The sequence below is a fragment of the Oncorhynchus nerka genome, linkage group LG6 (assembly GCF_034236695.1).
Source record: "Oncorhynchus nerka isolate Pitt River linkage group LG6, Oner_Uvic_2.0, whole genome shotgun sequence".
Classification (NCBI taxonomy): domain Eukaryota; kingdom Metazoa; phylum Chordata; class Actinopteri; order Salmoniformes; family Salmonidae; genus Oncorhynchus; species Oncorhynchus nerka.
In genome coordinates, this window is record NC_088401.1 from 66,905,213 (window position 1) to 66,931,241 (window position 26,029).

Here is a 26,029-nt window from a genome sequence, read left to right on the forward strand (position 1 = left end):
ATTGATAAACCTCCCGGGTCTTTGTGGTTGAATCTGTGTTTGAAATTCACTGCTCGACTGAGTGACCTTACAGATAATTGTATGTGTAATGCACAGAAATTAGGTAGTCATTCAAAAATCATGTTAAACACTATTATTGCACATAATGTGAGTCCATGCAACTTATGTCCCTGTTAAGAAATGTTTTACTCCTTATTTAGGCTTGCCATAACAAAGGGGTTGAATACTTATTGACTAAATATACCTCAGCTTTCAATTTGTAATGAATTTGTACAAATCTATAATTCCACTTTGACATCATTGGGTATTGTGTGTATGCCAGTGACAAAAAAGCTACATTTATTCCATTTTAAATTCAGACAAACACAACAAAATGTATAAGTCAAGGGGTGTTAATACTTTCTGAAGGCACTGTACCTACTGAATACTTATCATTCAGATATTCATGTGATACAGAGCCAATAGTGTATCCTTGTGTGCCGCACAGCTTTCAAGCCTATACACCACTGATTAGAAAAGCTAAACAAAAGTCTATGTGAGCGGCAGACAGTTAAGGCCAAAGCATACAAAAAAGAAGAAGAGGCTAGGTGGCAGAACACCTAGGTAATTCACTGGATATACGAGTCTTCGGTAATCATTAATACATATAATTACCCTGAACAAAGAGTAGTGTGGTAAGAGAAACCCCATGAATTATATTAAATGCGAATACGGGGAGAAAAATCAACCTCATTTTCTCTCTCTCTCTCTCACTCTCAAATTCGTCCTTTTCAATTTTGATACAAGCATGCTTTTTTTCTCTCACACAACATAGGTAATGTTCCCTTGCTTTCATGTTCTAGTCTTTTATCATGATTTGACAGAACACAACATCTCAATTCACCTGTGAGAGCATAGCACGCCTATCCCTACTCAGACACTCAGCAGCGAAGGTAGAGGTCATATTGACTAGACTTTACCACAACTATCTTCATTACAACTACCCATCAACATGATGTGTAACCTGCGCTGCTTAGCCCAGATTTTCTTTCAAGCTTTTGCCATATTGTGTATTTTTGGTCGAGTATACAAATACGGCAAACAGTTTCAGTCATTCACTAACTTTGCTCTTATTCCTGGAAATCAGGCTCCCTTGAGAGGTACTTCTGTTTAAAGTGGGAGGTATCTGAATACCAAAAGAGATGCATTAGCATAGAATTGACAGTTTGGGGAATAGGAGGAAATAGAATCAAGTTTGACTGCAGCGGCAGACAATGGCAGATAGTGGCACGCTATTCCACAGAGAACGCGACAACGTTGGTAAAGAAGCCTCCCAACTAACAGTAATTGGTTTTAAAATAATAGAATTCATTAACATTATGGAGGCTTGTTCAGAAATGCAAACAGAGGGGGAAAACATTTCACTAGAGGCCTGGGCTGAACTGCTTAACTAAAACCATGGGGAGATGAAAGGAGCTATTCTAATGACAAATTTAGAACCCTCTTAAGTTAAATTCTATCAGAAGCTTTCGAGATTTTGCCGAGCATAATAGTATCAAGAGTTCTCTTTCATTTGTTGTACTTACTACATTTATTTATTTTTTATTTAAAAAGTAGTTTCTTGGAGAAATGCATTCCTATCCGTGACACTGAGCTCGTAAAGGACTTACAAACAGCACAATACAGCATGGTTGGTAGGTGAGGGGTTAGAGCTGAGAAAAGTCTGAGAGGGGCAGACTAAAGCACACTGCATATGAAAGTTCATTCGGTACCAATGCTTTGATGAGTCCACAGATCATCTACATGGTCTTCGGCGCCATCTACCAAACGGCCTTCTCTTGCATTGCAGAGTTAATGTCCACTGTAAACACACTTATTGCGAGAGTTAATTAGGTAACAGTGATTTAGATGTGTACAAAGATCATTTAAATTGTCTTCTGTCCCATCTACTAAATTATTTTCTCTTGCATTGCAGAATCTCTTTCATTCCAGTTCAACACCCGCAGGTCTGAAGTCAGCCAAACATTCTGGCAAATAGGCTTCTACTAGTCTTAGAAAAAACAATAATCTCCAAAAGACCACTCAGGACATAGAGACAAACATCTCTCCCTGTGATTAGATGTCCGTTCACCTGCTGAGTCTATATCCCATCAAGGACATGGCCATTTCAGGAAACACTGTACACCTACCATCAAATAACCCTCTGGGCGATATTCACTAATTGCTTTCCATTTTTTTTTAACAGCTTTTTATGTTTGTTTTTTTACACCAAACAGGAGAGTATTATGACGGCCCTATTCTGTCTGTCAAGCATTGACCGAGTCCAAGAGAAACAATTCGGCAATTTTTGTGTGTTTCCATTTTTGTTTTGTTTTTTTACTTATATTCCATTTGGCACACACACCTGAAGAAAACAGGACTGCCATATGGCCTTGTTTAAAAAATTGATGTGGCGTGCACCTGATCCGAGGGGGCTAGAGCGGTTGAGGCTGCGGGGGGGGCTTGTTGATGTCGTATGTCTTTCCTCTTCCACGTCTGAGGAGAGACACACGATGACTGAGGAGAGACACACGACGACTGAGGAGAGACACACGACATCAACAAGCCGCTGTCAGGCTATGCCAGCTTTACCTACCCACCTACTGCACGATTCTACTACTCACTAAATCAGTCCTGTATCAGGAGCCTCAAAACCCAAATACAGACAGTTGAATGGAGGGATGGATAGATAGAGAAATGAGTGTTTGAGTAATGCAGCTTGGTGACACAAACAATCCCCTACCAACCACACATCTCCACTACACTGTGGCTTGGAATCAGTCCTGTTTCAGTTACCTCAATACCCAAACACTGAGTGGAATGGATAGAGACGGACAGAGGTGACAGTTTGAGTGGTGCAGCTATGTGCCCAAACAACATACCTGTGCCCAACCACATGTATACAATGGAATTGATAGATGGTTGGTGATAGAGATATGAGAATTTGAGTTGTGCAACTATGGGACCAGTGATGAGTGTTTCTTCTTAATTCATTACACCGATGCACAGATAAATTATTCAGTTCTGATTACATAAATGTCTGGTCAATATGTGGGGCCTTGTCAATAACAGGCGAGGTTGTGCTACCTTGAGCTTACACACTGTCGTGCCATTGTGTCTAAGTCTTAACAGTAAAAGCAGAGAATATCACATCTGTATGCAATGTCAGAGGCCATCTTGGTTGTGGAGCTGGTTGTAATTCTTTTAGATGTTTGGTTTTTTTCCAACTGCAAAGTGATGCTGAAAGTATGGATTGGTTGAAGACGGATCCATTTGAATGCTTTGAGATGTTTCAAACTTATTCTCCTGTTTAAAGATCATACTACTTCTTACAAAAGGCATTAGAGGAGCCAGACATGGTGTGTATGTGTGTGGAGGCTGCTAGGTAGAAAGAAACCCATTAGGTCAATTCCATAGCAACACTATCTTTTTCCCTTCTCCTTCCCTTTTGCACCAATGTGCATGAGCGTTCAACAGACTCCTACTGCCATCTTGTTGCAGTCTCCAGTACTGCACCCCAGAGACAGACAAAGCGGTTGATGCTGCTGCTGCAATCTGACCAACATCACCGTCAAAACCCTAATGTGAATAAATGCCTACAGACAGTGTTTATAGCAATGGGGCGCAATACAGACAATCTGTGTCATAAATATCTCTAGGGACAAAACAGTGTCCTGTTTGTTCTTGGTAAGCACACCTCAAAGTTATGCGGAAGGGTGGACCTCAGCTCTCCAGGCTCTCTCTCAGGCTCTCTCTAGGCGGACGACACAAAGGGTGAAGTCGTAAAACTTGAAAGCTGCCATTTTAACCTGGCGATCCATCTCTCTCGGGCGCCCTTAAAGTGGAAAACTGCAAAGGCAGACAATAATATAACGGCGAGTCCCAGCCTTGATCATATCACCGATCATTACAGCCAGGCAACCGGGAAACCGTCTGGGAATCAGTGCTGTTGATGAGGCGATTACTTACTTCCTGTGCAGCCGAGTATGACAGCAGTTGAGTGTGTTGGAAGAGACTGAAAGGGTGAAGGCACACCTTGTTAGATATGGGATTTGTGATTTGCTGAGTGGGCTAATTGACTGCGGCATGGGCAAATAAGGGGGGCTCCCCAAAGAGTTGGGTGGGCTTACTAGAGGGTGGTTATGGTATATAAGTTTAGCCCAGAAATTACCCAATATCCTTATGACTTATGAACCGATGCCTCTGGGTCAGTGAGCGAGACAAACAATGACAGAGATGCTCTGGGCTGATGGAAAGTAACTACTCCAGGTGGAAAGTAACTACTCCAGGTGGAAAGTATCCACCTCCTCCTCCAGGAAACTGGCTGGTCAGTGGTGAAATCAACAGATGTTTTGAACCTGTGCCCAGTGCGCGCACACACACACACTCCCATGACCGCTGCCCGCGGTCGAAGGCAAAGCCACATATGCTCCGCCATACTGGAGTCGTACTGCGTTTGGCATGGGCATCAGAGAATCACAGGAGGGGATGGAGTCAAACAAGGTTAGGGAAAGGACTACTCATAGTCATCACACACTGACACACAGACTGGCGCGCACACACACAGTCAGGCAACGTGATAGACCGAAAGAGACATCTCTAACAATCACCCACCGCATTTAGAAAAAAACACCCCCGTAACCCAAAACAAATAACTCTGTAAATATAAACATATGCAGCGGGGGAGGGAAGGAACCAATCCTTTCAAGAACAAACAAAGAAATTCAAGGCATCGACTGAATCGAGCCTGTCTACGCGACCATTAAAAGCGAAGGGATACACCGAATTTCACAGCTGCGTGAACAGTTAAAGCAGATGCGGCCGATGGAATCGCATAGAGGCGGGTTGTAAAAATATGTCATAAAGTTTATGGAGCCTAATGCAGCCTGCAGGAGCACCCTGTGGAGCTGGTGGTGCCGTGGAGTGTGTTAGAAAGAGCCGTGGGGGAGATGAGCCACTGAGCGCATAGGCAGTGCTCACCCAGCCCCATTACTGACAGCCCCAATATCACACACACACAGACAGAGGAACACTGACGCACAGAGGAAGACACACAGGCAAGCAGACACACATACACACACAGAGGAAGACACACAGGCAAGCAGACACACATACACACACAGAGGAAGACACACAGGCAAGCAGACACAGGCACACACAGAGGAAGACACACAGGCACACACAGAGGAAGACACACAGGCAAGCAGACACACATGCACACACAGAGGAAGGCACACAGGCAAGCAGACACACATACACACACAGAGGAAGACACACAGGCAAGCAGACACACAGGCACACACAGAGGAAGACACACAGGCAAGCAGACACATACACAAACAGAGGAAGACACACAGGCAAGCAGACACACAGGCACACACAGAGGAAGGCACACAGGCAAGCAGATACACAGGCACACACAGAGGAAGACACACAGGCAAGCAGACACACAGGCACACACAGAGGAAGACACACAGGCAAGCAGACACACAGAGGAAGACACACAGGCAAGCAGACACACATGCACACACAGAGGAAGACACACAGGCAAGCAGACACATACACACACAGAGGAAGACACACAGGCAAGCAGACACACACACACACACACAGAGGAAGACACACAGGCAAGCAGACACACAGAGGAAGACACACAGGCAAGCAGACACACAGAGGAAGACACACAGGCAAGTAGACACACATGCACACACAGAGGAAGACACACAGGCAAGCAGACACACAGGCACACACAGAGGAAGACACACAGGCAAGCAGACACACAGGCACACACAGAGGAAGACACACAGGCAAGCAGACACACAGAGGAAGACACACAGGCAAGCAGACACACACACACACACACACACACAGAGGAAGACACACAGGCAAGCAGACACACACACAAACAGGAAAGCAGACACCCCCCCGGCTCTTTCTCTCCATCACACTCTCTCTTCCTCCCTCTCCTCCTTAATACCCAAATCTGGGAGGATGTGTTCCAGTCAAGATGGAGCTACAGGGCAAATGACAGTGCTACTTACACACAGGACATCAAAACACACACACAAACACTGGTAGTGTTGCAGTCACTGTGCTTCCAATATCAGCACACTATGTCCATTTCAGACACCCTTTTATGATCCCTTCAAAATAAAGACATCCCCTCTCCACCTTTAAAAAGAGATGTATGTAGTATAATCCAATGGTGAGGAGAGGGGAGGGGAGAGAAGAGGTGAAAAGGGGAGGAGAGAGGTGAAAAGGGGAGGAGAGAGGTGAAAAGGAGAGGAGAGGAGAGGAGAGGAGAGGAGAGGAAAAAATATAATCACATTTGAAAGAGAAGACAAAAGAAGGGAGGGACTTGTTTTCATTTCCTCCACAGTGGTAGTTGAAGAGTGTTGACTCCCACGAGTTACGCTGCTACAGCTCAAAATCATGTTCTATATGTGTTGCACTTTACCTTCTCCCACAGTTACACACATCACATGGCAAAGGTGGGTGTTTGAAGACAGGGGCATTTCAGGTGAATCTAGCGAAAGGTTAGCCAAACCTAGCATGGATAATAATCTAGGAGAAACGCTGCCAAGAAGTTGCATACAATAATATAGTAATACTGTAGTAATTCGTAATATACAACAGTAGAATACATAGGAAGTAAATACGGGTATTGAATTGTTTGGGTTTTGTTCAGTTGAAACATCCAACTTGGAATGACAGAACAGCTACAAAGCCATGTAGACAAGAGAGGTAGTTAATAGCGTGTCTCGTCAAGAGGCAGAATGCCAACTCCTGCACAATGCTGCTTAATTCGATTCATGAGCACCTATATTTAAATCCCTTTGCTTTTGCAAAGCCAATATGCTGCTCACCGAATTCTAACAGACTCAACAGACGTATAATAATCCCTGAATTGTCTCCAAGTCTCTGAATTGTCTAAAGAATTAATCAAATCAGATACACTTGACATTTCTGAATTAGAGGTGGACTGAAAGGCATTACAATTGTATGCAAAAAGGTGTCGGCACACCAAGTTACTATGTTGAAGTATTAATAAAAGGGCTCGGGGGATGAGCGAAGGGACAAATGAAAATGAATATTGTTTTACTGTCAATCAGCGCTGAGCTCTGGGAAACTTGAATACGACTGATGGCCTAGCACACAACACCACTGATCTAAAGACTCAATATAGGCTTAATGTGCTGCATTGGTGATGTCAGTCACACTTATAGCACGGAATCATAGGCTTCTAGACAGTACAATATGGCTTGAAGACAATACAACAGATGTGATCTTAGTAATGAGTGAAAAGAGAGGTAGCAGGTCTTGATCCCATGAGAGCAGCCCCTGACTCCTTGTGACTAGATATTATTAGGAAATGATATCGCAGCAACAGGTAAATATAAAAGGTTTGGGTAATATACCTCCAATGTAATCAACTAAACTCATCTCCAAGACATCAATGTGTTTGAGTAATGGTAAAAGCAATGGTTTGATACTGTCTAAAATCTACAAACTTACCAAGAAAAAGCAGTGAAGGACAAATGTCAAAACGAAGTCGCCGCCACGCCACTGTCTCTCAAATACACATCACATTTAAAAAACCTTTTCAGAGTACTTTTCGTTGATCTAAATGTTAAACTGGAGTCCATACTTGTTGTGTTGTGTGCATGCGGGGACATTCTCCGTTGATTCCGTTTTTCATTGACAGTCTTTCAAAGCACCAAGGACATGTGCCCCATCAAATCTGCTTGAGAGTCCAAACAGTTTAATAGCCTATCTGAAACAAAAATAAGTATTTTCAGATGTATGGTGCTTGGAAGAAAGAGGGGATGAGAGAGTGTAGCCTTGGTTTAATTCAGATTCAATTTTGACACATGGCCTTCCAAAAACTATTGGCGCTGGTAGCAAGGAAGGGTAGCAAGTGAAAGAGACAACAGCAGTGGATGCTCCCCCCCCCCCCCCCCCCTCCCCTTGAAGTATTTAAACAGCAGCCACAATGAGCAAAAGTGCATTAGGTGAAGAAAAGCCTAGGAGTGCGTGCGGCGCTTAATACGACGTTGGCCAATGAAACGAGTGGAACAGACAACACATATGCAAAGGTTATTAATTTGCCTGGGAATACAGCCTTCCTCTGCAATACACAGAAACAAAGAGGCGTAATCGGGAGAGAAAAATTAAATCATCTCGGCTTAAATGAGAATTGTGCCTATCCTCAACATTGGAACAAAAGATGCTGGAGAGCGTCGGCAATGAAATGTTGGGCCTTCTCTATGTTCCATGGTAACTACCTCAACGTTTCTGTGAGGTCTCAATAAACAGATACCGTGAGTCCTCAACTAGAGGAAAATTCATCTAATACCATTTCATTAAGATATTAAAGGATTCAAGTTCATAGAAGAATAGTCATCTGTCACAATGTAAAATACACTCAGCCAATGCTAGATGTTCTCACCTCAAACTTCAAATAAGTGGGTCATTGTTTCTGCAACAGCTTTAAATATGCTGTTTGGAATATTTAGAATGTTCTGTTCTTCCTACATTCTTTGAATGTCCTTCTCCTCCTTGTGAAGACTGTAGAGGCTCTACTTTGGGGGGGGGGGACTAACTACTCCCTCCAATCACTTCAAAGCTCTATTCTGTCACTTAACTGTTGTAGTGCTCCTTGGGGAGGCCTCGTCAGCCGATACATACAGCGCATTTCACACCACAAAAAGAGGTCATTCTTAAAAATCTGTCTCTACTATTTTACTAAGAGGTTAGGCCAGCGTCCCAGGGGTGAGCCAGATCTTTTAAACAACAACCTTTGTCCACTATTCTGGCACACATGATTCTCTGAAATGGAGTCAGATATCACCAATCCAACAGACTCCTCCAGTCCCCGAGGTCTGAGGTGTTTCTCTCCCCCTCAACATCTCTCCCCCACTCTCACCCCTTGACATATTGTAGGCTGGCCAGTACGTTACCATGGAAACAGGCTCTGTCTCAGGGACGGCCAGTCATGTGGTCAGATCAGCCCATACAGGTCAGGGCGGGTAACCCCTTAAAACCTCTCTCTATAGTAACAGCAGCCCCCCCCCACCCCTGCGTGTAACTGGTGGTTTATTGAAGTATCGAGGCAGCTCGCACTAACGCACCACAGGACCCATGACACACTGTTGTTCCAAATGTGGCAGTTGAGTGGTGACGTAAATCACCCTTGTTTTAAAAGGAGAACTATAACCAGCCTATCTATCAGCATTTCTGGTTTGTTTGCAGGCATCTTGGCAGTCAGCTACTTTTTGGTCCTCATCTTCCCCCACTAGCTTGTTCAACAAGGCTGATGACACAGACTCAGCAGCGCCGGCGGTGAATGTGGACATGCTGGCCAGACTGAACTGGAGGCAAGTCACACTGCGATATACATCTAGATTTTTTTCTCTAAATAAACTGTGTTGTACAATTAAAGGTCAAATACACAGCATGTAAAACAGTAAGGAATAATCAAATTAATTCAGAGCTTGGTAAATTATACCTAGGCTGAACATGCCTTCCACAACCATAAGACCCACTAATAAAAATAGCTGAACGTGCTTCTTTTGTTGCAATAATCACTGATCTGGCTTTCAGGTCTGTATATAAATGCCCTTTTTGTAACAAATTTACCCAGAACCATGCACAATGCACATTCACTAAGAATATAGCAGGCATTATAGAAAATGAACACAGGTCTCATAATCAATATCTCAAGCACACATACTACTGGGTAGCAAGCTAATATTTATGTTTCAAGTCTAGCAAACTTGGATTTAGGTATAATTTCACAAGCTCTGAATTCAGCGAACAAGGAAAAACAGTTTAATTGTTATGAACACAACCTTCTGTCCGTCTCCAACTATTTGAACAGCATGCTAGCCTGTCCACTTTGCTCAGGTGTTGAAATTAAGGGGCCTACCATATTTCTCAGAATGAGAACAAGTTGCCAATTCCTTATATAAATAGTTTTATGCTTATTGCATATTTATAAAACACAGACTAAACAACTAGTATAACAATCTTTATTTGACTAAAATGCTGCTAGCGATAAGTGGTACCGTAATGCGGGCGCGACAAGCATTACATTTCCATAATGAATGTTCATTGGTAGATCCATTATAGTAATGTCTGCTCGAAGTTTGCGGAGTTGAAACATAAACAGGGTATGGTTGGAAAGGTTCACTTCTCTATTACAGTATAATAATCTCTCTCTTGGTTGGGCCCAAGAAACATGAGCATTTCGTCATTATACAGATCTCTGGTGTAAATTGGAAGGCGCACAGCACAGAAGGAGCACATGAGTGGAGACCAAAAACACATGAGAACAAAGGTACATAAATGCTCATAAAAACGAAAAATACAAAATACCTTGATTCTGCAATACAGGCATTTGGAATGTCTCAAAAAAAACGTTTTTAATTCATTCAAATTATTTTGATTTTCCGCCCAGCTCTACTTCAGTTCCCCCACCACCACAACAACTCCACAGCTCTGGGACGGTTCCCTACAGACCTCACAGTACCTTCAGTTCCCCCACCACCACAACGACGACTGCACAGCTCTGGGACGGTTCCCTACAGACCTCACAGTACCTTCAGTTCCCCCACCACGACAACTGCACAGCTCTGGGACGGTTCCCTACAGACCTCACAGTACCTTCAGTTCCCCCACCACCAACGACTTCACAGCTCTGGGACGGTTCCCTACAGACCTCACAGTACCTTCAGTTCCCCCACCACCACAACGACTGCACAGCTCTGGGACGGTTCCCTACAGACCTCACAGTACCTTCAGTTCCCCCACCACGACAACTGCACAGCTCTGGGACGGTTCCCTACAGACCTCACAGTACCTTCAGTTCCCCCACCACAACGACTTCACAGCTCTGGGACGGTTCCCTACAGACCTCACAGTACCTTCAGTTCCCCCACCACGACAACTGCACAGCTCTGGGACGGTTCCCTACAGACCTCACAGTACCTTCAGTTCCCCCACCACCACAACGACTTCACAGCTCTGGGACGGTTCCCTACAGACCTCACAGTACCTTCAGTTCCCCCACCACAACGACTGCACAGCTCTGGGACGGTTCCCTACAGACCTCACAGTACCTTCAGTTCCCCCACCACCACAACGACTGCACAGCTCTGGGACGGTTCCCTACAGACCTCACAGTACCTTCAGTTCCCCACCACAACGACTGCACAGCTCTGGGACGGTTCCCTACAGACCTCACAGTACCTTCAGTTCCCCCACCACCACAACGACTGCACAGCTCTGGGACGGTTCCCTACAGACCTCACAGTACCTTCAGTTCCCCCACCACAACGACTGCACAGCTCTGGGACGGTTCCCTACAGACCTCACAGTACCTTCAGTTCCCCCACCACAACGACTTCACAGCTCTGGGACGGTTCCCTACAGACCTCACAGTACCTTCAGTTCCCCCACCACAACAACTGCACAGCTCTGGGACGGTTCCCTACAGACCTCACAGTACCTTCAGTTCCCCCACCACCACAACGACTTCACAGCTCTGGGACGGTTCCCTACAGACCTCACAGTACCTTCAGTTCCCCACCACAACGACTGCACAGCTCTGGGACGGTTCCCTACAGACCTCACAGTACCTTCAGTTCCCCCACCACCACAACGACTTCACAGCTCTGGGACGGTTCCCTACAGACCTCACAGTACCTTCAGTTCCCCCACCACAACAACGACTGCACAGCTCTGGGACGGTTCCCTACAGACCTCACAGTACCTTCAGTTCCCCCACCACCACAACGACTGCACAGCTCTGGGACGGTTCCCTACAGACCTCACAGTACCTTCAGTTCCCCCACCACGACAACTGCACAGCTCTGGGACGGTTCCCTACAGACCTCACAGTACCTTCAGTTCCCCCCACCACAACGACTGCACAGCTCTGGGACGGTTCCCTACAGACCTCACAGTACCTTCAGTTCCCCCACCACCACCACGACTTCACAGCTCTGGGACGGTTCCCTACAGACCTCACAGTACTTTGTTCCCCCACCACAACGACTTCACAGCTCTGGGACGGTTCCCTACAGACCTCACAGTACTTTGTTCCCCCACCACAACGACTGCACAGCTCTGGGACGGTTCCCTACAGACCTCACAGTACTTTGTTCCCCCACCACAACGACTTCACAGCTCTGGGACGGTTCCCTACAGACCTCACAGTACCTTCAGTTCCCCCCACCACCACGACTTCACAGCTCTGGGACGGTTCCCTACAGACCTCACAGTACCTTCAGTTCCCCCACCACCACCACGACTTCACAGCTCTGGGACGGTTCCCTACAGACCTCACAGTACTTTTGTTCCCCCACCACAACAACTGCACAGCTCTGGGACGGTTCCCTACAGACCTCACAGTACTTTGTTCCCCCACCACAACGACTGCACAGCTCTGGGACGGTTCCCTACAGACCTCACAGTACTTTGTTCCCCCACCACAACGACTGCACAGCTCTGGGACGGTTCCCTACAGACCTCACAGTACTTTGTTCCCCCACCACAACGACTGCACAGCTCAAGGAAAGCTCCCCCGGAAGCCCTGCGCTGACAGAATGAACATTTTGAGTCTGCCAGGCAGAGCCGAAGCTAACCGTAGTCACGCCAGGCCAACTGACTTAAACGTCTCACTTGACTGGTACTTTAGGTTCTGAGTGGAATTTTTAGACTGACAGCTTCCTCAGTGTTAGCTTTTTGTTAGCCCGATACACGGGCACGGATGTGTGATTCTGACGGAGGGAGAGGTTAGAGAGGACGCAAAATGTTACTAGCACACTGAGTTTGGAGAAGCTTCCTTGGCAAACATTCAGACGGTTCCAAACTTCAAAGTAGACCTCTTCTCTCGGATCAACAGTTCTGATACACCTCTGAACCCTGTTCCTGCTGATCAAGACGAAACATCTTCGTTCATAACGTCTGTAGAAATCTACTTACTCAGCAGAAATAACCCAGCGCAAAATAACAGTTTGGCAAAGAAATGACACACAAAACATCTGTCTATAGAGCGAGTCAAACAGTGGAAAGGTTTGTCTGGGCCCATCAGTAGAGCACAGATCAGGACTTTGTCCCAAATGGCACCCTACTCACTAGGTAGTGCACTAATTTTAACCTGGTCAAAAGCAGTACATCATATAGGGAATAGGGTGCCACTAGGTCACAGCGAACTGGCTGGTTTACCTTGTCCTCGTTCCCTCTAAGCCTGTAGGCCTCCTTAATCCTGAAGGCAATAAAAAAACATTCAAGGTGACAATTCACGCTAGCAAAAAGCAATAAGAGGGCTTTTTTCCCAAAAGCTTTGCCCAAAAAACAGGCTTGCCTCCTCACAACAGGCAATAGGGCTCCACTTTGTGATAAATTGCCAGAGCAGATCTGCAATTACCGTATTACAGTGGCAGAGAAATGAGGAAGCGTCACCAGCCCCCTTGGACAGTGTATATTTATACAGATTATTGGGGTTGGGTTAGTGGTGGCTAGTGAGGGAGTGACACCAACAACAGCTACATTTCTGAGACAGGGGTGACATCCCTTAAGGTTGTGAGATTGAGACAAGGGGTTTTCAAATGTATTGTGGTGAATACCCGGCCACTAAATTAAACCAGCTTCAGATTTCTGGAAGGTTGAGGAAAAATGCACTTAATATATTTTCCACTCTTCAATCAGTGTGTGTGTGTGTGTGTGTGTCTGTAGTGCAATCTAATTAAGTGATGCATTCTCTCAGTGTGCCGTCTCAAGGAAAAATTTACACAATGAAAGCCATTTAGATGCAAAACGTTCCAATAAACAGATTAGATTGCAGATTATCATTATTTGCCTAAAAACTATTGCTCATCGCTGGTATTACAATATTTAAATGCTAATACGGGTTAGTCTACAATCCATTTCAAAAAGAGAAACAGCTTAGACCAACAAAAGGGCTCCCTTTGCAAGGCTGTATAATTTAGAAATCCCTCATTGGAAAATCTTTTCAATTTACATGTAAGAATTGCATAAACAATTTATAGCCTTTCCAAATCACAGTCTATTAGCAATATCAATGCAGATTTCTTTGTTATTAAAGCCATAAATATGATGACCTTGCGCATTCAGGGACAAACTGCCTAGAATCTTTTGAAAGGGGAATGGAGAAGAGAGGGGAAGGGGGCAGGGAGGAGATGGAGAAAGGCACGAGAGGAACACGACTCACTATGCGTAATAATATAAAGGGTGTACTTACCGTGACTTTGCTTCCGGTGATCTGCATGCAGCAGTCAGCGAAGAGGAGTTAACATGCAAAAAGACAAAGGCACAATCATTAGTAGGCCAAGAATTACCTGTCAACTGTAAGAGGTGTCAACCGCACCTTATTCTGACATAACATAGGCTCCACACACTACTAAACTCTCCTAGCTGTACCAAACGATCATGTAAGACAGTGTCTGTTCGTTTGGCAACCAATATGGAGTGTCTAGTTCACTTGACCCCTCGTGACTCGACCCCTATGCAGTGTTAGGGTTGATAGGGAAACGCCCTAATTCTCTTTGCGCTTGATCGATTTAGCACAGAATTAACCTCTACAGCGACAGTTTGTCCATGGCTAACAAGGTTCCCAAAGCCAAAACCAATCAGCTGCCATCTGCGCTTGACTTCAGGTGTCAGACTGAGCAACTCCTCATAGCACCTTGGAGCCCATGTAGTCAGCATGATTTCTGGAGTTTAACCTTGTTATCTGTCAATAGTGGTGGGGAATTGGGAGCGTTTTTTCTATTACGGCGGCGGCGGCGCTGTGTCTCGCAGTGGGAGGGTGTCTGTCAGCCCAGTAAATGTATTCTAATCTGCAGCTGAACACACCTCTCTCTCGCCAGCCAGCTGCACTCCGAGAAGCACAGCGCAGTGCGCACTGATCACAGGAAGTTACAAAGTCACTGCACATCAAGTAAGGGAGAACATAGTCACCATCTCTGCCTCTCTCGCTTTTCTGCTTTCCTTCACTCATTCCCTTCCTCTCTGCAGTCCTCTCTTCCTCTCTGCAGTCCTCTCTTTCTCTTTGCAGTCCTCTTTCTCTCTGCAGTCCTATTTCTCTCTCTCTCTCTGCAGTCCTCTCTCTCTGCAGTCCTCTCTCTCTCTCTCTCTCTCTCTGCAGTCCTCTCTCTCTCTCTGCAGTCCTCTCTCTCTCTCTCTCTGCAGTCCTCTCTCTCTGCAGTCCTCTCTCTCGCTCTGCAGTCCTCTCTCTCCCTCTCTGCAGTCCTCTCTCTCGCTCTTCCTCTCTGCAGTCCTCTCTCTCTGCAGTCCTCTCTCTCTCTCCAGTCCTCTCTCTCTCTCTCCAGTCCTCTCTCTCTCTCTCCAGTCCTCTCTCTCTCTCCAGTCCTCCCTCTCTCCAGTCCTCTCTCTCTCCCTCTCTGCAGTCCTCCCTCTGCAGTCCTCCCTCTCCAGTCCTCTCTCTCCCTCTCCAGTCCTCTCCCTCCTCTCCGCAGTCCTCTCCCCCTCTCTCTCCAGTCCTCTCCCTCTCTCCAGTCCTCCCTCCCCTCCAGTCCTCTCCCCCTCCCTCCCAGTCCCCTCCGCAGTCCTCTCCTCCAGTCCTCCCTCCCCCTCCAGTCCTCTCCCCTCTGCAGTCCTCCCTCTCTGCAGTCCTCCCCCTCTCCGCAGTCCTCTCCCCTCTCCGCAGTCCTCTCCCCCTCCGCAGTCCTCTCCCTCTCCGCAGTCCTCTCCCCTCCTCAGTCCTCTCCCCCTCCGCAGTCCTCTCCCCCTCCGCAGTCCTCTCCCCCTCCGCAGTCCTCTCCCCCTCCCTCCCGCAGTCCTCTCCCCTCCCTCCCCGCAGTCCTCTCTCCCTCCCTCCCCCGCGCAGTCCTCCCTCCCTCCCCGCAGTCTGCAGTCCTCTCTCCAGTCCTCTCTCTCTCTCCAGTCCTCTCTCTCTCTCCAGTCCTCTCTCTCTCCAGTCCTCCCTCTCCAGTCCTCTCTCTCCTCCAGTCCTCTCCCCCTCCCTCTCCAGTCCTCTCCCCCTCCCTCTCCAGTCCTCTCTCTCTCCAGTCCTCTCTCTCCCCCTCCCTCCTCCCCTCCCCCGCAGTCCTCCCTCCCTCTCCCTCCTCCCCCTCTCCGCAGTCCTCTCCCCTCCCTCTCCGCAGTCCTCTCTGCCCTCTGCCTCCAGGCCCTCTCTGCAGTCCTCTCTCCCTCCTCTCCCTCCAGCAGTCCTCTCTCCTCTCCCTCCTCCCTCTCGCAGTCCTCTCTCCCTCCTCCCCGCTCTCTCCAGTCCTCTCTCTCTCTCCAGTCCTCTCTCTCTCCAGTCCTCTCTCTCTCCAGTCCTCTCTCTCTCCAGTCCTCCCTCTCTCCGCAGTCCTCCTCTCCCTCCCTCTCCGCAGTCCTCTCCCCCTCCCTCTCCGCAGTCCTCTCCCCTCCCTCAGTCCTCTCCCTCCCTCCCCGCAGTCCTCTCTCTCTCAGTCCTCCCCCCCTCCCTCTCAGTCCTCTCCCTCCTCCCTCCGCAGTCCTCCCCCTCCCTCTCCGCAGTCCTCCCTCCCTCTCTCCCTCCCTCCCCGCAGTCCTCCCTCCCCCCGCAGTCCTCCCTCCTCTCTGCAGGCCTCCCTGCCCTCTCTGCAGGCCTCCCTCTGCAGGCCTCTCTGCAGGCCTCTCTGCAGGCCTCTCTGCAGGCCTCTCTGCAGGCCTCTCTGCAGGCCTCTCTCTTCCTCTCAGAAAGTCCTCTGAAGTCCTCTCTTCCTCTCTTATTCTTTATCTCCCTCTCTCATTATCAATCTCTCTCTCTCTCTTTCTCTCCCACTCTCCCATTTGACGCTCGGGTTCCCTCACCTCCATCAGCATTTATGACGGCAATAATGTCACTTTTAACTGTGTTGCCGCTTGATCATGTGCACTGTGCTTTTCACCATAAATCCACATTTACCCAGTCGTCCTCTGATGAATCTAGCATGTCATTGTCTAACGTTGAGGGATTATGCTGTCGGGTTATTATTGGGAGATTTGGGACCTTGAATCACATAGAGGCAGGGACAACTGGGAACTACTGCTGTCTCCAGCGTTGTTTTAACGTTGACAAGACTACACGGTGAGAACATTAAACATGTTTCTCTTCTCTCTGTTTTGGCGGCTTGACCAAAAAGAACAGACATTATCTAGGAGAAAAAAGCAAGTAGATGTGTCAGGGAGGAGCTTGAGGAGGAATAGCACTGAGTGCTTACATCCATTTCCTCGCGCAAGGTAACACCTCGTTCTCGATAAAACCGTGATAGAATTCCTGTCAGTTCTCAGAGGAAAAAACACAACCTGAAGCTAGTTCTAATAATAATTGAATGCTTGGTTATTGTATGCTAACGGGGACCTCTAGCGCGCCATTCTAGAACAACTCCCTAGTAAACAAACTTCTGAGGGAGATGTCATCTTATCAGGAGTGGTAGTATTTATTTATATTCTCCTCTTACTGTCGTTACCATTAGCATCCTTTCTCATGGTGTAGGGAAAATACAGGACTTTATTATTCACCAGACCAGATAACAGTGTGACAGCAGAAGATGAAGGCCTTGATTCTCTGACGAACTGTCAGGCTTCACTGAGAAAACGGGGCGGCACATTGGTGATTGATTATTGGTCAAATCGCTTTAAAATACCAGGATGTTGATTTCACATTGTGTTAGTACAAAGGCTGCAAAATGGCTACTCAAAACATTTGAACTAGTTTCCCCTCAAGACCCGACCATCACACTCATCCCCATCCCATCATGAAACACTGAACATGTTCAACTGGAACAGGGAAGTCATCTGCAAGGCGAAAGAGAAGTAAGCAAAGTTGATGTTTTTCCAGCACACTGGGAATAGAGGGGAAATGATTGCGTTAGCGTGAAAGGCATGCATATGTTAGAATGAAATGAAATTCAAATAAAGAGAGGGGAGAGAAAGAAAAGGCACTTCATGCTTCGTTAATGGTCAAGGACAGCCACACTTGCTGCAACAGCTGCACTTCATATTCAAATGACCAGTGTCAACGCCAATAGAAACATTCTCCTTTAAAAAGATATGGAGTGCATACCAAATGGCACCCTATTCCCTATGTAGTGCACTACTTTTGACCAGTGCCCTAATCTTAAGTAGTGCACTACATAGGGAATATGGTGCCATGTGGGACAGTCATCTTTGTTTTGTGTTGGGGGGTAATTTGAAAGGCTCCCACAGAGGCACCCTGGTAGTATATGGGAAGAGTTCTCCATCTTGCTCGGTGATAAAGTAGCGAGGCAGCAACGTATGAAAAATAAAACTCTGGAGAGGAGCCATGTTGGGCGAGAACAAACAAACAAATAATCAACCCTGTAGTCCCATTAGCTAGCTAGTATTTTTAGCCTAATAGCTGCAGGGAAATATACTCCAGTATATCAACACGCTAATGGTCCTACTGTTCATAGAAGAGTGATAAAAACTATATGTTGGATGACATATTGCATTAATAGATTTGGGGAAGAAATAATTGCAACATTATCCAGAACAATAAAGGATACTAGCTCTATGTACTGAGTCTCAAAATGGGTGTTTTTCAGGCAAGCAGAAAAAGCCACATGATGTTGGGGACACATGTCGCTCCACCAATATTTGCACTTTAAACCTTCATTCCCAATGCAATCCGGTCCACATACTGTGCTGCACCTGAAACTTAGAAGGGATAGACTGACTTACAACTTCACATAGATGGATTTGAGGTATTGCTGGGAGAGCTGATGGAATTCTCTATTGCCCTCTCAAATGAACCCTTTCTTCTCTATCTACATAACCCATTAGGAACAAGCTAAAATATAGATGGTACACAGACAGCTCCCATTCTACTGATGCCATTCTACTTTATATATTTCTATGGCCTCTATTAGAAGATAAGGGGCAATGATCCAGTCTAGAACAGATAGACACACAGGAAAGAGGTGACTTCGTGTGTGATTGAGAGAGTCTACGTTATTAGTACATTTTCCTGCAAACATAAAATTCTGTTGGAAGCAAGCAATCGCGCATACAAAGAAGACCCTAAAAACTGCGATTCCATAGGACGGCGATCATCTTTGGAAGGGGAAGAGAACACTTAAAGATTGATTAAGGCACATCATATTATTAGCTGTGAAAACACTCCACCCACCACAAGATCCCCAAAATTAACCCAAAATCTTGAAATGCAATGAAGATGTTGTCACAACATACCATGTTAATGTCAAATCTAGCACCACGCCCCATTTTCACTCCATCAATCAGAAAACCACCACCAAAAATCTGCCTTACTCAAGCACCATCCTTGGATGTGTAGTGCACTACTTTTGACCAGGGGCCATAGGGCCATTTGAAAAGTAGCCCAGCCTACCCTTCACCTACAGGAGTCTAATTCGCCAGTGTAATTCTATGTCTTCCTTATTTACAGAAACCAGTGGGATGGATTGGGTTTCTAACAGGGTGAGGGGATTTGCTCTGCCGTGTTGAATACAGGCACTTAGCACACATAAACATGTCTAAACTCATGTAAAACTGGTTCCCGGACCACTTCTACCCTAGATTGGTGTGTGTCTCGCTTTGTCTGTGTGTCTATATTCTATCCTGACATGGTTCTGACCGGCTCCCACCTACAGGGCCTATAGAATGTGAGGGGGTAGGGAGGGTCCTGAAATACAGTCCTCATCCCTTTCACCCAGACAGAGGCGGCTGTTCATCTGAATAATATAGTAGTGCTCACAAAACATAATGGTCCCGGTAAAAAATTCAATCATCTCTGATCATCATCATTATTAATAAAGCCAGTTAATTACCATAACAATGAGAGAGGTAATAAATTATAATGTCAAAGGCCAGCGGAGTCGGAGTGATTTAGACGGGAGAAGAAATCACTTTTCCTTTTGTGTTGACGGGAGTCTATCCTCAGTAGGGGCCCTAAACTTCATAAAGAGAATAGGATAATTCACCCTAAAACCCTGGGATTACCCTCAAACGCACTGGGTTTACTGCTCTTATTGGTTTTGAGTGATGAAAGTGTCATGTTTCAAGATTATGCCGCTTTGGGACAGCGGTGCGTTCCAAATTCAAATGAACACTGGATCCCTCCCCAATATTAAGCCACTGACAGTTACTCTACATCAAAAGTGGTTTGATAAGCATGCGGGGAAAAAGGTTAAAAATAAATAAAAACAGAGGTGGCAATCAGAGATTGGGAGCTTGAGCAAGGAGGGAGACGGGCAGGTAGAGAGAGAGACGGAGTTAAAGTGACGGGCAGGTAGAGAGAGAGACGGGCAGGTAGAGAGAGAGACGGAGTTAGAGTGACGGGCAGGTAGAGAGAGAGACGGGCAGGTAGAGAGAGAGACGGGCAGGTAGAGAGAGAGACGGGCAGGTAGAGAGAGAGACGGGCAGGTAGAGAGAGAGACGGGCAGGTAGAGAGAGAGACGGAGTTAGAGTGACAGGCAGGTAGAGAGAGAGACGGAGTTAGAGTGACGGGCAGGTAGAGAGAGAGACGGGCAGGTAGAGAGAGAGACGGGCAGGTAGAGAGAGAGAAGGGCAGGTAGAGAGAGAGACGGGCAGGTAGAGAGAGAGACGGGCAGGTAGAGAGAGAGACGGAGTTAGAGTGACGGGCAGGTAGAGAGAGAGACGGGCAGGTAGAGAGAGAGACGGAGTTAGAGTGACGGGCAGGTAGCGAGAGAGACGGAGTTAGAGTGATGGGCAGGTAGAGAGAGAGACGGGCAGGTAGAGAGAGAGACGGAGTTAGAGTGACGGGCAGGTAGAGAGAGAGACGGGCAGGTAGAGAGAGAGACGGGCAGGTAGAGAGAGAGACGGGCAGGTAGAGAGAGAGACGGGCAGGTAGAGAGAGAGAAGGGCAGGTAGAGAGAGAGAGACGGGCAGGTAGAGAGAGAGAGACGGGCAGGTAGAGAGAGAGAGACGGGCAGGTAGAGAGAGAGAGACGGGCAGGTAGAGAGAGAGAGACGGGCAGGTAGAGAGAGAGAGACGGGCAGGTAGAGAGAGAGACGGGCAGGTAGAGAGAGAGAGACGGGCAGGTAGTGAGAGAGAGACGGGCAGGTAGTGAGAGAGAGACGGGCAGGTAGTGAGAGAGAGACGGGCAGGTAGTGAGAGAGAGACGGGCAGGTAGAGAGAGAGAGACTGGCAGGTAGAGAGAGAGAGACTGGCAGGTAGAGAGAGAGAGACTGGCAGGTAGAGAGAGAGAGACTGGCAGGTAGAGAGAGAGAGACGGGCAGGTAGAGAGAGAGAGACGGGCAGGTAGAGAGAGAGAGACGGGCAGGTAGAGAGAGAGAGACGGGCAGGTAGAGAGACGGAGTGAGAGAGTGAAGGGCAGGTAGAGAGACGGAGTGAGAGAGTGAAGGGCAGGTAGAGAGACGGAGTGAGAGAGTGACGGGCAGGTAGAGAGACTGAGTGAGAGAGTGAAGGGCAGGTAGAGAGACGGAGTGAGAGAGTGACGGGCAGGTAGAGAGACGGAGTGAGAGAGTGACGGGCAGGTAGAGAGACGGAGTGAGAGAGTGAAGGGCAGGTAGAGAGACGGAGTGAGAGAGTGAAGGGCAGGTAGAGAGACGGAGTGAGAGAGTGAAGGGCAGGTAGAGAGACGGAGTGAGAGAGTGAAGGGCAGGTAGAGAGACGGAGTGAGAGAGTGACGGGCAGGTAGAGAGACGGAGTGAGAGAGTGACGGGCAGGTAGAGAGACGGAGTGAGAGAGTGACGGGCAGGTAGAGAGACGGAGTGAGAGAGTGAAGGGCAGGTAGAGAGACGGAGTGAGAGAGTGAAGGGCAGGTAGAGAGACGGAGTGAGAGAGTGACGGGCAGGTAGAGAGACGGAGTGAGAGAGTGACGGGCAGGTAGAGAGACGGAGTGAGAGAGTGACGGGCAGGTAGAGAGACGGAGTGAGAGAGTGATGGGCAGGTAGAGAGACGGAGTGAGAGAGTGATGGGCAGGTAGAGAGAGCGACAGAAAGGAAGCAGAGCAGGTTAATCTCATAATTCTGTAGCGTGTTGGTAGAATAGAGTTTGTTATTTTTCCCACTAACTACTACCACACTGGGTGAGAGGTTAGAACGGTTACAATACAGATATAATGCAGAAAGCCCATTGGTTTACAACAAGGACTTACAGATTTGGCTGTGGCAGAGATGTACTGTACAACCATCTCTCTCTTGGTGCTCAGGTCCTTCCCACGCAGGGGGGCTTTACGCTCCTCATTCAGGTTCATGTCCTCCTGAGGAAACAAACACAGAGAGTGAGGACAGATGAATACGACACATAATGGGAAGTTAAGGTTATTTCAAATCCATTAAGACTCCAACTACATTGACTGAAGATGTTCTTAGTTGAACTTAGTTTAACTCCAATGTTTGTAAACAAAGTAAATTTAAACAAACAATATATCGCCTAAAAACATGGTTAAAACTATAATTGTGGGCCTCCTGAGTGGCGCAGCGGTCTAAGGCACTGCAGTGCTTGAGGCGTCACCACAGATCCTGGTTCGATCCCGGGCTGTGTCGCAGACCGGCCGCGACCGGGAGACCCATGACAACATGGCAACGTACAACTGGCCCAGCATTGTCCGGGTTAGGGGAGGGCTTGGCCGGCCGGGATGTTCTTGTCCCATTGCGTTCTAGCGACTACTGTGGTGGTCTGGGCACATGCACGCTGACACGTTCGCCAGTGATACGGTGTTTCCTCCGACACGTTGGCGCGGCTAGCTTCCGGGTTAAGCGAGCAGTGTGTCAAGAAGCAGTGCGGCTTGGCAGGATCATGTTTCGGAGGACGCATGGCTCTCGACCTGCGCCTCTCCCGAGTCCGTATGGGAGTTGCAGCGATGAGACAAGACTACCAAATGGATATCACGAAATTGGGGAGAAAAAGGGGTAAAAAGTTTTTACAAATATTTGTAAAAAATTATATAACTATAATTGTGATATCATAGATGGTCAGTCCTTGCATCCAAATGAGAGTAGTTACAATTCCAGAGCTTTTTACCGAAACAGGGGGGGAATGGGTTTTGTTATTGTTTTAACTGCTGATTGCTGCTTTAAAGGATGTCAACACTCTTCACTCAAATGGAAACAGTCAATGATTCTCCCACTGTTTGTTGCTCTTAAAGATGCAGTCCTTAAGCAATTAGGCACGAGGGGGTTTGTGGTATATGGCCAATATAACAAGGCTAAGGGCTGTTCTTATGCATAACGCAATGTATACAGGCCTTAGCCGTGGTATATTCGCCATATACCACAAACCCCTGAGGTGCCTTATTGCTTTTATAAACTGGTTACCAACGTAATTAGAGCAGTAAAAATACAGGTTTTGTCATACATGGTCTGACATACCACTGCTGTCAGCCAAACAGCATTCAGGACTCGTACCATCCAGGGTTTAAAGAACGGGGGGGGGGGGGGGGGGGTATCTCTACAAGTTGCCACCGGCTAAATCTATGATGTTAAAATGCCCATTTACTCTGTTCCATCTGACTGCGCAATCCACTGTCTCATCAGCCCAGGCAGGCAATTTATAAACGTCATCTCCACTATAAAAAGCATCTAGACATTACCTCATGTCTTTTAGTCTCTAAAAAGCAACAAGACATTATCTCACATTACTTTTAAACTAACATTTAGTTTTCAACAGTGGAGATATGTATAAACATTGCGGTCTGGTCTCTCTGACATTTTCAACTTTGTTTCAATATTCAAATTCAATCTCCAGCTGTCACATAGTAATGAACGTGTTGGGAGTCGGGATGAGAGACAGACAAGCAGGCAGCTTTTCTCAGCCAGTCGACATCATGAATCAGCATAATTTTTATGGATATACAAAGACATAAGTAGAAAATAGGTAAAAGGTTTGCTGTCTCTCTCTCTCTAGTCAGTTTGAAGTGATTGTGTTGGCCAGTAATTCAGTCTCTCATCAGGACACTGCTGTTTGAGAGCTAGCCAAGCCTCTCTATAGGGTTCTGTCCTACAGTTGAGGGTCCAGAGTCCCCCCCCCTCTCTATAGGGTTCTGTCCTACAGTTGAGGGTACACAGTCCCCCCCTCTCTATAGGGTTCTGTCCTACAGTTGAGGGTACACAGTTCCTCCCTCTCTATAGGGTTGTGTACTACAGTTGAGGGTACACAGTCCCCCCTCTCTATAGGGTTATGTCCTACAGTTGAGGGTACACAGTCCCCCCCTCTCTATAGGGTTATGTCCTACAGTTGAGGGTACACAGTCCCCCCCCTCTCTATAGGGTTATGTCCTACAGTTGAGGGTACAGTCCCCCCCTCTCTATAGGGTTATGTCCTACAGTTGAGGGTACAGTCCCCCCCTCTCTATAGGGTTATGTACTACAGTTGAGGGTACACAGTTCCTCCCTCTCTATAGGGTTATGTCCTACAGTTGAGGGTACACAGTCCCCCCCTCTCCATAGGGTTATGTCCTACAGTTGAGGGTACACAGTCCCCCCCTCTCTATAGGGTTATGTCCTACAGTTGAGGGTACACAGTCCCCCCCTCTCTATAGGGTTATGTCCTACAGTTGAGGGTACACAGTCCCCCCCTCTCTATAGGGTTATGTCCTACAGTTGAGGGTACACAGTCCCCTCCTCTCTTGGCTGGCTCTCAAACAGCAGTGTCCTGATGAGAGAAAACATTTTATATGCCAGGTGAAATCGTAAATAAACGTCACTAGAAAACAGCTTAAACAAATGCAAATGCAGCTACTTTGTTGTTATTCTGGCTGCCCGATTTGATGGGACTGTAAGTTAGCAGTAGTTGGCTAACTAGAAAGCAAGGGATAAGAAAGTTGTCAGTCAGTATGGCAATGGAACATTTAGAACGAACGACTGGGTCGTGTCCATAGCTACAGAACAAGAAGACTGAATGACTGGGTCGCGTCTCTGGCAAACGAACCGATAGAACAACCAGCCAGCTTGGGTAGCAACCCTATATTTGTGTCAGGACTACAACTTGTGGAAGGATGAAATAGTACAAATAAATTAATCAAAATAAGGTCCCTCTCTATAGGGTTGTGTACTACAGTTGAGGGTACACAGTCCCCCCCTCTCTATGGGCTTCTGTACTACAGTTGAGGGTACACAGTTCCTCCCTCGCTTTAGGGTTCTGTACTACAGTTGAGGGTACACAGTCCCCCCCTCTCTATAGGGTTGTGTACTACAGTTGGGGTACACTCCCCCCCCCCTCTCTATAGGGTTCTGTCCTACAGTTTGGGTACACAGTCCCCCCTCTACAGGGTTGTGTACTACAGGTGGGGTACACAGTCCCCCCCCCCCCTCTATAGGGTTGTGTACTACAGGTGGGGTACACAGTCCCCCCTCTATAGGGTTGTGTACTACAGGTGGGGTACACAGTCCCCCCCCCTCTATAGGGTTGTGTACTACAGGTGGGGTACACAGTCCCCCCTCTATAGGGTTGTGTACTACAGGTGGGGTACACAGTCCCCCCTCTATAGGGTTGTGTACTACAGGTGGGGTACACAGTCCCCCCCCTCTATAGGGTTGTGTACTACAGGTGGGGTACACAGTCCCCCCTCTATAGGGTTGTGTACTACAGGTGGGGTACACAGTCCCCCCTCTATAGGGTTGTGTACTACAGGTGGGGTACACAGTCCCCCCCCTCTATAGGGTTGTGTACTACAGGTGGGGTACACAGTCCCCCCCTCTATAGGGTTGTGTACTACAGTTGGGGTACACTCCCCCCTCTCTATAGGGTTCTGTCCTACAGTTTGGGTACACAGTCCCCCTCTACAGGGTTGTGTACTACAGGTGGGGTACACAGTCCCCCCCTCTATAGGGTTGTGTACTACAGGTGGGGTACACAGTCCCCCCTCTATAGGGTTGTGTACTACAGGTGGGGTACACAGTCCCCCCCCCCTCTATAGGGTTGTGTACTACAGGTGGGGTACACAGTCCCCCCCTCTATAGGGTTGTGTACTACAGGTGGGGTACACAGTCCCCCCTCTATAGGGTTGTGTACTACAGGTGGGGTACACAGTCCCCCCCTCTATAGGGTT

At 47.4% G+C, this 26,029-nt stretch overlaps 1 protein-coding gene across 5 annotated transcripts in view; it reads right to left on the reverse strand.

Annotated features, from left to right (window-relative positions):
* diaph2 (diaphanous-related formin 2) overlaps positions 1-26,029 on the reverse strand; it is a 736,531-nt gene that overhangs the window by 657,020 nt on the left and 53,482 nt on the right. For all 5 annotated transcript variants that reach the window (XM_029662409.2, XM_029662408.2, XM_029662405.2 and 2 more), the window contains 2 exons: positions 22,136-22,240; positions 14,285-14,305 (listed from right to left, as the gene is read on the reverse strand). In XM_029662409.2, the coding sequence (XP_029518269.1) occupies positions 14,285-14,305; positions 22,136-22,240 (126 nt within the window). The remainder of the gene's footprint in view (positions 1-14,284; positions 14,306-22,135; positions 22,241-26,029) is intronic.